We start from the raw sequence: 14,586 nt of genomic DNA, 5'->3' as shown, positions 1-14,586 counted from the left end.
TTTGAGTATGTAAAACTACCTAATATTGGTTTTCATTTGAAAGATCCACTTAAAAGTTAGCTAAAGAGACCAAGAAACATTATTTAAAACACTATATAAATTTTCATCAGACATATATGATACAAAAATATTTTCCTTTAATAAAGATTTCCATGTGTTATATATTAAATGAAAAACAATTAAAATGTCATGTAAACAGACCAGTAATAAAATTTTATCCTTCAGATCATATAATTTTTCTTTAAAATCTGTACATATTCCCGTGATGCTTTCCAAACTAGATCTTGATTTAGATTTGATTCATCAATAGATCCTACAGGAGAAGCTATACAGGATTCAGTTTCCAATTCAGCAGCAGCTGAAAGGAAAAAGAAAGAATTATATTCTTTATCTAAGATATGTCATAAATAACAAAGTGGAAGTCAGTAAAAAAGATTTGAGAACTTTATCAGTGTTAATAAGAAGGAAAAATATGTATCCACAACTACAATACAAAATTACTATTAAATATAATATGCCCATAGTTGTACACTGAGGTAGTTATCATTGTGGTTAAGACACCATGACAGGTATAAAACAGGGCACTATTGGAACACACTGAAGGGCCATCTATCCCAGTTTTGTGTCAATATTGGAGGCTTCTTGGTGGAGGCAATGTGCAGGTTGATACCTGGAGGACAAGGACCAAGTGTGGCAGATGGAGGGAAGAGGCAAGTGCAAAGAGCCGGAGGTGAGGAAGGACACTGGGGAATTCTGAATAGTCTAGTTCGGCCAGACTAGAGCAAAGGGGCAGAGTACAGTCAGTGGCAAGAGATAAGGCTGAACAACTGGACAAGAACCAAACTGACATGGGTGTTTTTATTCCATGCTAAGGAATTTGGGACTTTTCCTGACGGCAAAAGTAAACCAAAGACAAAGTAAATGACTCGAGATTTGTCAAGTAATTGCTCAACTAAATATTACTAGATAAGTCTGGGGTCTTCTGGCCTTAAATCACTACCATAAACCTGAGAAGGTGATGATGCCTTTGTTTGCTGAGAATAGTGACAGCTCCATAGCTGTGGCAGAAGGGAAGAAAGTGGAGAGCCAGAAATAAAGAATGCATAGGCTTCTTGAGATTTTTTTAAAACTGAAACATGATGAATTAATGAGGCATAAGTATACTCTTCATGATGAATGTTTATGTTTTCACATCCTTCGTAAGATGTAACAAAAAATATTTAACGTAGTATCTATTTGCCAAACAATGGAAAAAAGGGATGCCATTTGCTGCTCACAGTTTATTTGAGAAATCAATTAATCTAAATTTAAATCATATATTTTGGCAACATACCTTCTTCTAGTTCTCTAGTTATGTTTTTTTCCAACTCCTGCTGCATCTGAAATGTGTCAAATATTATTTATAATGTTTAAGTTAAACAAAAGACATTATCAGAGAATGATATTAATATATCACTTACAAAATGTGGCCTTTAATACTTTTACAGACTAGAACTTGAGGACTGCTCACATAGAAAAATAATCACATAAATAAAAAATTCTTACATATTTTAAGTTTAGATAATAAAGAATACATATGTATAATGCTGTTTATATTAATCTGATAAAAAGTACAATTAATATTGATCTATTGATTATACATCATTTCAGAAGGGTGATGTTTTCTCTTATTAGTATAAATGTTAAACAATTCATGTTTTGCGGCCGGGCGCGGTGGCTCACGCCTGTAATCCTAGCACTCTGGGAGGCCAAGGTGGGCGGATCGTTTGAGCTCAGGAGTTCGAGACCAGCCTGAGCAAGAGCGAGACCCCATCTCTACTAAAAATAGAAAGAAATTATATGGACAGCTAAAAATATATATAGAAAAAATTAGCCGGGCATGGTGGTGCATGCCTGTAGTCCCAGCTACTCGGGAGGCTGAGACAGGAGGATCACTTGAGCCCAGGAGTTTGAGGTTGCTGTGAGCTAGGCTGATGCCACGGCACTCACTCTAGCTCGGGCAACAAAGTGAGACTCTGTCTCAAAAAAAAAAAAAAACAAAACAAAACAATTCATGTTTTGCAATGAATGTCATTACTTAGCAAAACTTTGCCCTTTATAAAAGTTTAATTAGTTTTTTCACTTTAATGGATTTTTCCTTAAAATTAACTTTCCATTCTCCACTTTTAGAAAATTAAGATTTTAAAGCATGTACTATGCTATTAACTTTTCACCACAGAATCTTAAATATATACATGAAGAAAGTGGTATTGTCACAATGTCATGTGAAATTTCTGGCAGAAGAGTAAGTAAAAATATTATGCTATCTGTATTAAGATTAATATTTCTTTACTCATATGGACACAAATACTTCAAAAAGTCTATCTGAAAAAAAGAATAAATATAGATTAGAGCCACTTTTTAAACTTACTTTCCTTTGATTCATGACTTTCTAGAATTAGTAGCAAGGAAAACAATATATAGCTCTTTAATTCTAATTTTGGTTTCTTTTCAGAAATTAGTACCAATTATTTGAAACGCCTATTTAGAGCTACCTACCTATCACAGGCATGATCCAACCTCGAATTCCTGGGCTCAAGTGATCCTCCTGCCTCAGTCTCCCTAGTAACTGGAACTACAGGCACACGCCACTATGCCCAGCTTTTAAAATTTTCCCCCAGTAAAAAATTGTCAGATGTTAGACAAATATCTTAAGCTGGGTCAAGAATACTTGATTTTTTTTCCTTACCAACTCTACAATTGACACAGGTTGTCATTGTTGGATTCATATTGAGATCTCCAGAAATGGATTCTTACTCTGAGTGAAATCACATGGTTGAATTGGAAGGTGCCTGTTACATCTCCAGGGGAGACAGGGACCATGTGTGGCTTTACATTTAATTCTGAGTAGGAAGAATATAATTGATTCTCTTTGATATGAGTTGCTATACACACTTGATATTATCGCTATCTTAGTCATCAATCATTCAAATGATGACAAGATAGACATAAAGGAACTTCATTTTAAAAATTTAAATATCTGCTTGATTTAACTATTTAAAAATTGCTGTACAATTACCCAGCAATAGACACAGTTTACAAAAATTGAGATAAAAATGGTATAAGTACAACAGCAATTAAGGATGTACTCTTACGTAAGAAAATGACAAAACTTTTAACTTAAAAAGAGACAATGTTTTTAGTGTTACAGATTTATTTAATTCATAAAAAGTATTTAAGGCCAGGTGCAGTGGCTTACACCTGTGATCATAGCACTTTGGGAGGCCAGGAGTTCGAGATCAGCCTGAACAAGAGTGAGACCCTCGTCTCTATCAAAAAAAAAAAAAAAAATACAAAAATTAGCTGGGCATGGTGGTAGGTGCCTGTGGTCCCAGCTACAGGCAAGAGGCAAGAGGATTACTTGGAGCCCAGGAGTTGGAGGTTGCAGTGAGCTATGATGACACCACTGCACTTTAGCCTGGGCAACAGAGCAAGACCTGGTCTCAGAAAAAAAAAAAGTATTTATCCTGGATTTCTTTAAATAATAAACATTTCATATGTGTTTATTATTTAATTTAAAATTTAAAAAGCTGGAGATGGTGCTTTGATCATCTCCTTAAATGTGTGGGTGCCAATCATTCACTTATGATTAGAGATGGAAAACTTCCTGCACCATCTCAAGCGTTATGAACCACAGCCAAACTAAAATCAATTAAAATTTAAGCCAAAGTATCTCAAAGTATACCTTTAGTTATTGGGCAATAGTATTTGATTTCCAATAGCTTAAATGCAGCTTTTAAAGAAATTTAAAATGTGTCAGTTTAGTTACATTTATGGAATAAAGTTAACAAATGGGTGTCTCTTGAAAATGATTGCTACAGGGACTTACAGAAAACTGTAAAACTTCTGTTTCCTTTCTTTATTAACACAGGGAATTATGACCTTTACTTAACATGCATAAGTCAATTAAACAACTCAGTATCTCACCAAATTAAAAACAAAAATTACATTAGAAACATGAAACCCAAAGGAAGAAAGGTAACATAACTAACCTTGGTCAAGTAGTTCTCCATGCTGGTATTTGAAGTCCGTGGGCTTGAGGTAGGGATCACTAAGTTTTCTCTTGGAATAAGTTTTCTGTTGAGAACTAAACTATTATTAAGATTTCCAACACAAGGTGACTCTACGACTGGCCTCATCGCAAGAGTGGTGAATAAAGATCTGGTCTGCTGTTTCTCCACAAGCAGTTTGGTACTGACCTCCGCTAGCTTCTCATTAGTTCTATGAAGATTGCAAAAGACAAATGCTTAGTATTTCATTTTTCTCCAAAGGATTCCTAAATGACTTGCATTTTTTAAAGAGTTTCCATAAGAGTAAACAAAATTTTCCACTACATCGTTTTTTTTTTTTTTTTAAATACTGAAAATGTGTCAGAGCAAACCTTTCTGTATGCAATTATAGTTTAAAAACTGTTCTAGGCCGGGCGCGGTGGCTCACGCCTGTAATCCTAGCACTCTGGGAGGCCGAGGCGGGTGGATCGCTCGAGGTCAGGAGTTCAAGACTAGCCTGAGCAAGAGTGAGACCCCGTCTCTACTAAAAATAGAAAGAAATTATATGGACAACTAAAATATATATATACAAAAAAAAATTAGCCGGGCATGGTGGCGCATGCCTGTAGTCCCAGCTACTCGGGAGGCTGAGGCAGTAGGATCGCTTGAGCCCAGGAGTTTGAGGTTGCTGTGAGCTAGACTGACGCCACAGCACTCACTCTAGCTCGGGCAACAGAGTGAGATTCTGTCTCAAAAAAAAAAAAAAAAAACTGTTCTAAAGAAGTACCTGTATTTCTAGGGAGATTTCTAACAAAGTGGGAAGAGGAGAGAAATGGCTATCAATGATGTATGAGTTAGAAGGTAACACTTGCTGCCTTCTGAAATGGCTCTACTTCTAAGATTCTTTTTTTTTTTTTTTTTTTTTCTTTTGAGACAGAGTCTCACTCTGTTGCCCGGGCTAGAGTGCCGTGGCATCAGCCTAGCTCACAGCAACCTCAAACTCCTGGGCTCAAGCAATCCTTCTGCCTCAGCCTCCCAAGTAGCTGGGACTACAGGCATGTGCCACCATGCCCAGCTAATTTTTTCTATATATATTTTTAGTTGGCCAGATCATTTCTTTCTATTTTTAGTAGAGATGGAGTCTCGCTCTTGCTCAGGCTGATCTCGAACTCCTGAGCTCAAACAATCCACCCGCTTCGGCCTCCCAGAGTGCTAGGATTACAGGCGTGAGCCACCATGCTCGGCCATACTTCTAAGATTCTTAAGGATGTCATTAGAAATACTTAGGATTAACTATGTGCGATGATTAATATGTTGATTTGCTTGACTATAATAACCATTTCACTACATATAAATATATCAAAACATCATGTTGTACTCCTTAAATATAAATAAAAACTTAAAATTAAAAAAACTAAAAATACTTTTATTTAGTAAACCAGTTCAGAGATTTTTAAAAAAAACATCCCTCAAAGACATTTTCATCACCCTTGCACATCTCACCCATTATCTGGGAAAAACTGGGCATTTGGCACTGAGGATTAATTCAGAGCAACAACTTCTAGGAGAGAACAAGATAGCTGGGATGGTGATAAAAAAGAACTAAAAAGCAGCTCCAAAGGCAATTAGCTCTTAACACTGATACTCAAGCATCAGAGGTGGGATCTGCCGTTTCTATTTTCCATACATCCCCTCAACCTGTCCAAGGTATTATAGTTAACAACTTTGTGAATTATACTTCCCTTCATCCCTACTTTAATCATTCCCTATTTTACAAGGGTGCCTTTACGTAGAGAAGAAACACTATAAAGAATAGCTTGTCTCAAGGCGCCCTCTAGTGGCAATGCCAAAGATCACAAGCAAGGAAAGTTATTTACCAAGTGCCAAAATGTGCCAAGAGTACCAGTGGTACTTGACTCTTTCGGTCTAAGTTGTAAACTTCCAAGAAATAGTTAAACTCATTAATATGTCCATTTAGAGGAATGCTACAACAATATCATTGTTTAAACTATAAAGCTACGAAAATCCCTAGTTTAAATATTAATAAATCAGGCTAACCTAACTACATGAGACTATTAAGAGGGGAAAAAAAACATATAAAATGAAAAAAAGAGGGGGAGAGATGAAAAACTGTCCTAGACTAACATTTTAAAGGTAAGTTCATTTACTAGCATCATCTTCCAAAATTATATCATCTAGTTAGGTTTCACTTCCCACCAGTCTCATCTCACTAAAAATGAGGCTTTCATGGCAAATTAATGAGCTTAACTTATGTTCTATGATTCTATGTTTTGACTTACTTGCTTAGTTTGGTTGCCAATGATTTTCTAAATTTTAATTCTTCTAGATAGAGTTGCTTATATTTTTCCAACTCCATTTTATTAAAGTCTTCTTGAGAAGTTTTCATTTTGGAGAGTTCAGCTTCTAAATCTTTAATTCTGAGTTCCATCTGACTTCTTATTGAAGCAATATGATTCTCTCTTAACTGTTCTAAGTTTTCTTGAGATGCTGCTTGTGTCTTAAACAAATTAAAAGGATACATTGTTAAAGTAACTATAACCTGAATTTGTATATTTGTTTCCTTTAGTTTTGAGACAGTGATTCAGAGAACAATTTTAAATAGGTAAAAAAAGAAGTTTAAAATATTTATTATCAATATCAACTAAATTGATAATTTAACTCAGAATTAAATCTGAATTATAAAAAAGTTTCAATTATTCTTAATGTTAGTACTCATGTAACCTGATAATTCAAAGACTTAAGAGAATCAATTTGAATCAATTTAAAATTTTACAAACTGAACAATGTAACTTAAGAACATTCAAGAGTACACTATAATTTCTAAATCACAATTTTTTCTTTTCCTAATAGTCATGGTTTTATGCCAACTGATCTTAATAATCAAATGATTCTCTAATGATAATCATTATTCTGAAAGATCAATTTCAGAATGTTAGTTGTAACAATGATGGAAACTGAAATATTTAAAGGGAGAAACAGATGCCACCTTCTAAAAATCTACAAAACAAATTGCTATAATACAATGTGCATATACAAAATATAATTTACAGTGAAATGAATAAAAGCACATTACAGGCCGGGCGCGGTGGCTCACGCCTGTAATCCTAGCACTCTGGGAGGCCGAGGTGGGCGGATCGTTTGAGCTCAGGAGTTCGAGACCAGCCTGAGCAAGAGCGAGACCCCATCTCTACTAAAAATAGAAAGAAATTATATGGACAGCTAAAAATATATATATAGAAAAAATTAGCCGGGCATGGTGGCGCATGCCTGTAGTCCCAGCTACTCGGGAGGCTGAGACAGGAGGATCGCTTGAGCTCAGGAGTTTGAGGTTGCTGTGAGCTAGGCTGACGCCACGGCACTCACTCTAGCCTGGGCAACAGAGTGAGACTCTGTCTCAAAAAAAAAAAAAAAAAAAAAAAAGCACATTACAGAGACATAAACTAACCTGTAAAAATAAATTGACTTCTTTTAATTTTTCTACTATATCCTGTCTTGCTCTTTCTTCAATCTCCCGTTTATACTGTTCTACTTGACCAAGTTCTACCATATTCATTTCTATCTGACTTTTGAGGTTTACTACTTCTTGTTCCAACTTTGTTTTATTCTTCTGTAATTTTTCACATTTCTTCTGTACTGTTTTCATAGATAATAACTCCTGTCGAAGAGTTTGATTCTTTGTATCCAGATGGAGACATTTTGAAGATGCAGTTTCTAGTTCTGCTGTAAGATCATCAATCTGCATGAATAAAATAATAGTTTGGTAATGAAGGAAGTAGGCTGAGAACAGTCCAATACAAAACCAATAACAAATTTAGAAATACATTCAGCTGCAATAAAATGTTATCTATACTAATGGATTCTTCATTGTGGACCCTTAAATTACTGAGAAAATAAGAACAAGGTTAAAGCCACCAGCAGTCACAAAAATATATTCTTTACTTTCATCATCTTTGCCACCAACATTTGCACTTGATCTTAGACTTTTATTTTGCTATGATTATTTCACGTCTTTCCTCTTTAAAATGCCTCTAAGTCACCGCTTAGTAAAACGTCTCTTACCCCTTACTCCCATCATGACTCCCCATAATTTCTAAAGAAGTTTTAGGGACATCCTATTCAGTTATTTAGGCCTGAGTCAATACATGGCTCCCAGAATAAGACTGAAAATAAGACTCTAATTAATGAAGTCTGTAAATATGGATTCTAAAGCCACAAGCCTTTTCCTGAATTGCAAATGTTTTATGCTAATTTGAATTACATTCCAAGGAATAATGATTCTCAAGGTTATGGAGCAATCACGTGTCCCAGTATAAAAGTTTAGTGACATGATCCATTCATTTTTTTTTTTTTAAACTAAAATGCCTTAATTCAATAGCACTATCTTGTAGTCCTTTGCTATTTTACATAAAATAAGGAAGCACACTAAACAACAACAAAAATGTGTTGGAATTTCAATGGTACTGAGTTGGAAAGAACTACTTTCTTTTAGATGTAATGATTATTTGATTTTTTAATAAGTGAGTGTGGTAGTGGTTTTCAAGCATGTCTACAAATTGTTTGACATTTCTCCCATGAAATTTCCTCTCCTGAATATGAGCTCGCCTTAATAACTGGTTTCTACTGAATATAATACAGTGGAACTGGTGTGTGACTTCTAAAGCTAGGTTAGATGATGTTAGAAAATGATACGGCTTCCACCTGACTTTCTCTAGGGAAGCTTGCCCTTAGAATCTAGCCACCATACTGGAAGGATGCCCAAGCCGCACGGTGACTCCTCATGCAGGTGTTCCAGCTGACTGCTCCAGCTAGAGTCCCAGCCAAAAGCCAGCTTAACTGCAAACATGTGATTCTAGTCCCCAGCTTCAAGTCACCCCAGCTGATGCCAGCGGAGAAAAATGAGCTGGCCCCACTGAGACTTGCCTAAAACTGCAGATGTAAACAAAATAAATGTTGTGAGACACTGACCTTTCTAGAGCAGTGGATAACTGGTACAGATACTAACATTAATATGGGGTGCTACCATTAAAAAAAAAAATCTAAAACATGTAGAACAGCCTCTTGTTCCAGGAGGCTGATGCAAGCTGAAAGGAACTAGAGAAGAAAAAGAATGAAAATCAAGGGTGGGTGTGGTGGCTCACACCTGTAATCCTAGCACTCTAGGAGGCCAGGGCAGGATTGCTTGAGCTCAGGAGTTCGAGAACAGCCTGAGCACAAGTGAGACCCCGTGTCTACTGAAAATGGAAAAATTAGCTGGTCGTTGTGGTGTGCCCCTGCAGTCCAGCTACTCGGGAGGCTGAGGCAGGAGGATCACTTGAGCCTAGGAGTTTGAGATTGCAATGAGCTATGATGACACCACTGCTCTCTTCCCAGGGACCAGAGCAAGACTCTGTTTTAAAAGAAAAGCAATGAAAATCAAAAGGGCTTCAAAGACACTGTTACTAGAAGCCTGATAGCCCTTGGAGATGCCAACAGGAAAAGTCTCAAGGCCAGAAAATGATACTGAAATTTCATGAAAATGAAAATGATACTGGAGGAAAGGGCACCGTTGCTACGTAGCAGCTGAAAGCAAAGTCAATGTGAAAGATAAGCTCCAGAAAGAGTATTAAATGTAAAGGAAGCAGGTCTTCCTGGTTTCAAATATCTGTTTCCCATTTGTAGCTTCCTCATGTCAAACTACCAAATGCAGGTGGTCCCCGACATAACATAACTTCAACTTTACAATGGCACAAAAGCCACAAATGCTGAGCACACTCCTTGACTTACAACAGAATTAAGTCTGGAAAAGCCCATCATAAACTGAAAATATTGTAAGTTGAAAACATACTTCCAACTTCTGACATTTTCACCTATGACGGTTTATCAGGACGTAACCCCACTGTAAGCTGAGGAGCATCTGTATTACTAAAATCAATGGCCTCTAGAAAAAAATCGAATTCAGGATGCTGCCAGGAAAGCATGCTCTAAAGAGGAAGCCAAAACCGTAACTGTAAAATCCTTTGTTAAGACCTCAGAAAGATTTACCATGGTGCCTCAAATTCCCTTAAGGATTTTAAGGATATAAGAATCTTTTTGAAATTAAATTAAATCTTTTTTGGTAGAGATGGGGTCTTGCTATGTTGCCCAGGCTGATTATTCTTTGTTGTTGTTAGTGTTCCCTGTTTATCATTTATAATTTATACATAAACTGATGTGCTGGAGTGTCTCATACTTTTTAATAGCCACATTAGATTTTACTATACCATCGTGTAAATGTATCATTTATTTTTATTTTTTTATCTTTAAATTTTTTTTTAGAGACAGAGTCTCACGTAGTCACCCAGGCTAGAGTGCAGTGGCGTGATCATAGTTCACTGTGGCCTCAAACTCCTGAGCTGAAGCCATCCTCCTGCCTCAGCATCCCGAGTAGCTGGGACTACAGACGTGGGCCACCATGCCCTACTAATTTTTCTTATTTTTTGTAGATGCAGGGTCTCGCTATGTTTCCTGGGCTGGTCTCAAACTCCTGGCCTCAAGCAATCCTCCGGCCTCGGCCTCCGAAAGTGCTGGGATGACAGGTGTGAGCCACTGCGCCTGGCCCTGGTATAAGAATCTTAAAGGTACTGTCCTAGTACAGCTTCACAGGAAGCCCAAAGTGAAGAGTTTATCTCAGAAAGATTTCTGAAAGGGGCTTTTCTAAATGGCATAAAGCCCAGTAAAATTCATAGGAGACTCAAAGTTTTTAAGAGAATTGTAGTAGCAGTAACACTGCTTGCTAGTTTGGACTAAAACAGCAAAAACAAAAAGAGGCTTTTGGAGCTTAGAAGTTCCACAGGAAGGAAGCAGGCTGAGAAAACGACTTAGCTGCGAACACAGGTCATTGCTTACGAACAGACAGAACAAAGTGCCCAGAGGATGTGGCGAAGAGCCGTGGAGAGTCATTCCCACGTTTGGGACTAAGTGTAATCAAAGCAGTGGAGGCAGGCATCAGGCTGCACTGCAGAACTGCTAAGGGTTAGCGCCTCCTGTGCGCCTCCTGTTTTCCCTCTGTTCAATGGGAGAGTCTTCGGCAGGTCAGGAGAATGCTGGGTGCGTGGGTGGTAGGCAACTTGGCCCTTTAGTTCTTAAGTCTTCATATTAAAAGGAATTGTATTCAAGGGCCTATACTCTAGAAACCGCAACCCAGGTACGTCATCTCCATCTAGACCTGAGAAAGATGGCAAGGCCCCGCACTTCAAGCCTGAGTCTGATGCCATAATAACTGAGGTGTTGGGGTACTGGGTGGGAATGAGTGTATTTTTCAAGTGGGAGGAATATTTTCAAAAGTGTAGCCTAAGTGTAGATTGCGCAGAACACATATTCTTCCGTCAGCACACAGAACATTCTCCAGAGCAGATCATATGTCAGGACACAAAACAGGCCTCAAAAAGTTTTTAAAAATAAAAATCATATCAAGTATCTTCTTAGACCACAATGGATGTAACAAGAATTTTAGAAACTGTACAAATACATGGAAATTAGACAACATGCTCCTGAATGACTAATGGGTCAATGAAGAAATTAAGAAAATAAAAAAATTTCTTAAAACAAATGAAAAGAGATAAACAACAGACCAAATCTATGGAATACAGAAAAAGCAATGCTAAGAGGAAAATTTATAGCAACAAACACCTACATAAAAAAAGTAGGCAGACTTCAAATAATAATAGTAAAAAAACTAACAAACCTAACTTTCAAATAAACAACCTAACAACGCAATGCTCTTAAAGGAACCAAAAAGCAAGAATAAATCAAACTCAAAACTAATAGATGGAAACAAATAATGAAGATCAGAGCAGAACTAAAAAAAAAGGGAGACTAAAAAAACACAAAAGATCAATTAAAAGTTGGTTTTTGAAAAGATAAACAAAACTGATAAGCCACTATGCTAGACTAAACAAGAAACAGAGAAGGCCAAATAAATAAAATCAAAAACAAAAAGGGAGATATTACAACTGATACCGCAGAAACATAAGGGATCATTAGAGACTATATACCAAGAAATTGGAAAACCTAGAGGAAATGGATAAATTCCTAGACACATATAACCTCTTAAGATTGAATTAAAAAAAAAAAAAAGAAAACATAAGCAGACCAATAATAATTAGTGAGAATCAATTAGTAATAAAAAGTTTCCCAAAAAAGAAAAGCTCAGGACCAGATGGCTTCACTGCTGAATTCTACCAAACTTTTAAAGAAGAACCAAACACCAGTTCTTCTCAAACCATTCCAAAAAATTGAAGAAGAGGTAATTCTTCTTAATTTGTTCTACGAGGACAGCATTACCCTAATACCAAAACCAGACAAAGACGTGTCAAAAAAAGAAAACTAAAGGCCAATATCCCCAATAAACATAGATGCAGAAACCTAAGAATTTATCTCAGAGATCAAGGATAGTTCAATATATGCAAATCAATAAATGTAATACATCACATCAACAGAATGAAGGACAAAAACCATACGATTTTCTCAATAGATGCCGAAAAAGCATTTGATATAACTCAATATCCTTCTTGGTAAAAACTCAACAAATTAGGCATAGAAGGAACATTCCTCAACACAATAAAGGCCGTATATGACAAACCCACACCTAACATCAAACTGAAAGACCTCTACAATAAAAAAAGAAAAACCTACAGAACACTGATGAAAGAAACTGAAGAACACACAAAAAAATGGAAAGGCATTTCATGCTTATGGATTGAAAAAATTAATACTGTTAAAATACTACTCAAAACAATCTACAGATTCAATGCAACCCCTATCAAAAATACCAATGACATTCTTCACAGAAGAAAAAAAAAAAAAAAACCATGAAATTTATATGGAACCAAAAAGACCCTGCAGAGCCAAAGTAATCCTGAGCAAAAAGAACAAAGCTGGAAGCATCACACTACCTAACTTTAAAATATACTACAAAGCTATAGCAATCATAACAGCATGATATTCATATAAAAACACATACCAAACAGAATAGAGAACCCAGAAATGAATCCATATATTTATGGCCAACTGATTTTCAACAGAGGTGCCACTGGGGCTATCCTCTTCAATAAACAGTGCTGGGAAAACTGGATATGCATGTGCAGAAGAATGAAACTGGATCTCTATCTACCAACATATACAAAAATCAAACTCAAAATGGATTAAAGATTTAAACATAAGACCTAAAACTATAAAACTACTAGAATAAAACACACGGGAAATGCTTCAGGACACTGTTCTAGGCAAAGATTTTATAGCTAAGTCTTCAAAGGCACAGGCAAAAAATCAAAAATAGACAAATGGGACTCTAATAAACTAAAAACCTCTGCACAGCAAAGGAAACATCAACAGAGTGAAGAAACAACCTGTATAACTGGAGAAAATATGTGCAAACTATTCATATGACAAGGGACTAATATCCAGAATATACAATGAACTCAAGCAACTCAACAACAAAAAAATAATCTGATACAAAAGTGGGCAAAGGGTCTGAATACACATTTCTCCAAAGAAGATATACAAACAGCTAATAAGCACATGAAAAGATGCTTAAAGTCATTAATCATTAGGAAAATGCAAATCAAAACCACAATGAGGTACCACTAGGATGGAATCTTTTTTCAATCAAAAAGATGGAGAATAAGTGTTGGCAAGGATGTAGAGAAATCAGAACCTTCATACAATGCTGATGGGAATGTAAAAGGATGTAGCCGCTTTAGAAAACAGACTGGTAGCTCCTCATAAGGTTAAGCATAGAGTTACCATATGACGCAGCTATTCCACTCATAAGTATATATCTAGGAGAAATGAAAACATATGCAGACACAAAAACTTGTACATGAAAGTTCATGGCAGCATTATTAACAATAGCCAAAAAGTGGAAAAAATGCAAAGGTCCATCAACTGATGAGTGGATCGATAAAATGTTTGGTATATCCATACAGTGGAATATTACTTAGCAATAAGATGAAATTAAGCACTGATACATGCTGTAACACAGATGAACCTTGAAAACATTATGCTAAGTGAAAGAAGCCAGTCACAAAAGACCAGATATGGTGATTCAATCAATCTGAGTATCCAGAGTTGGCAAATCTATAGAAACAAAGTAGATTGGTGGTTCCCTAGGGCTGAGCGAGGAAGGGAAAATTGATGGATGACAATTAAAGAATGTGGAGTTTCTTTTTAGGGTGATGAAAATATTCTAAAATTGATTGTGGTTATGACTGCATAATCCAGTGAATGTACTAAAAGCCACTGAATTATACACTTTAAATGCGTGAATTGCATGGTATGTTAATTAAATCTCAATAAAGCTGTTACCAAAAGAATTGATTTGGTACTAGAGATTTTGGATCAGGTGATGGTGTACTGCCATTAGATCACTGGCCAGGCTTCAAGTCATAAGAGAATCAACAGTATGCCATTTTATCGAAAAATGATACAGTAAAAAGCTATCATTTTCATTAGTATCAAGTCCATAAATTAAAAGAAAAATCTTTATTTCACTGCTCAAAGCACTGATTTATATTTTCCA

The 14,586-nt window shown here is 36.2% G+C and overlaps 1 protein-coding gene across 2 annotated transcripts in view; it reads right to left on the bottom strand.

Annotated features, from left to right (window-relative positions):
- Positions 1-207: 207 nt before the first annotated feature.
- The window catches only part of ANKRD26 (ankyrin repeat domain containing 26), an 86,476-nt gene continuing 72,097 nt past the window's right edge, over positions 208-14,586 (bottom strand). For both annotated transcript variants that reach the window (XM_069458924.1, XM_069458925.1), the window contains exons 30-34: positions 7,495-7,785; positions 6,329-6,546; positions 4,032-4,260; positions 1,334-1,379; positions 208-358 (exon numbers count right to left, since the gene is read on the bottom strand). In XM_069458924.1, coding sequence (XP_069315025.1) covers positions 222-358; positions 1,334-1,379; positions 4,032-4,260; positions 6,329-6,546; positions 7,495-7,785 — 921 coding nt within the window. In that variant the 3' untranslated portion in view covers positions 208-221. The remainder of the gene's footprint in view (positions 359-1,333; positions 1,380-4,031; positions 4,261-6,328; positions 6,547-7,494; positions 7,786-14,586) is intronic.

This window comes from Eulemur rufifrons, chromosome 25, assembly GCF_041146395.1.
Source record: "Eulemur rufifrons isolate Redbay chromosome 25, OSU_ERuf_1, whole genome shotgun sequence".
Classification (NCBI taxonomy): domain Eukaryota; kingdom Metazoa; phylum Chordata; class Mammalia; order Primates; family Lemuridae; genus Eulemur; species Eulemur rufifrons.
The sequence above is the reverse complement of the archived record's forward strand: the minus strand, read 5'-3'. Positions and strand labels throughout refer to the sequence as shown.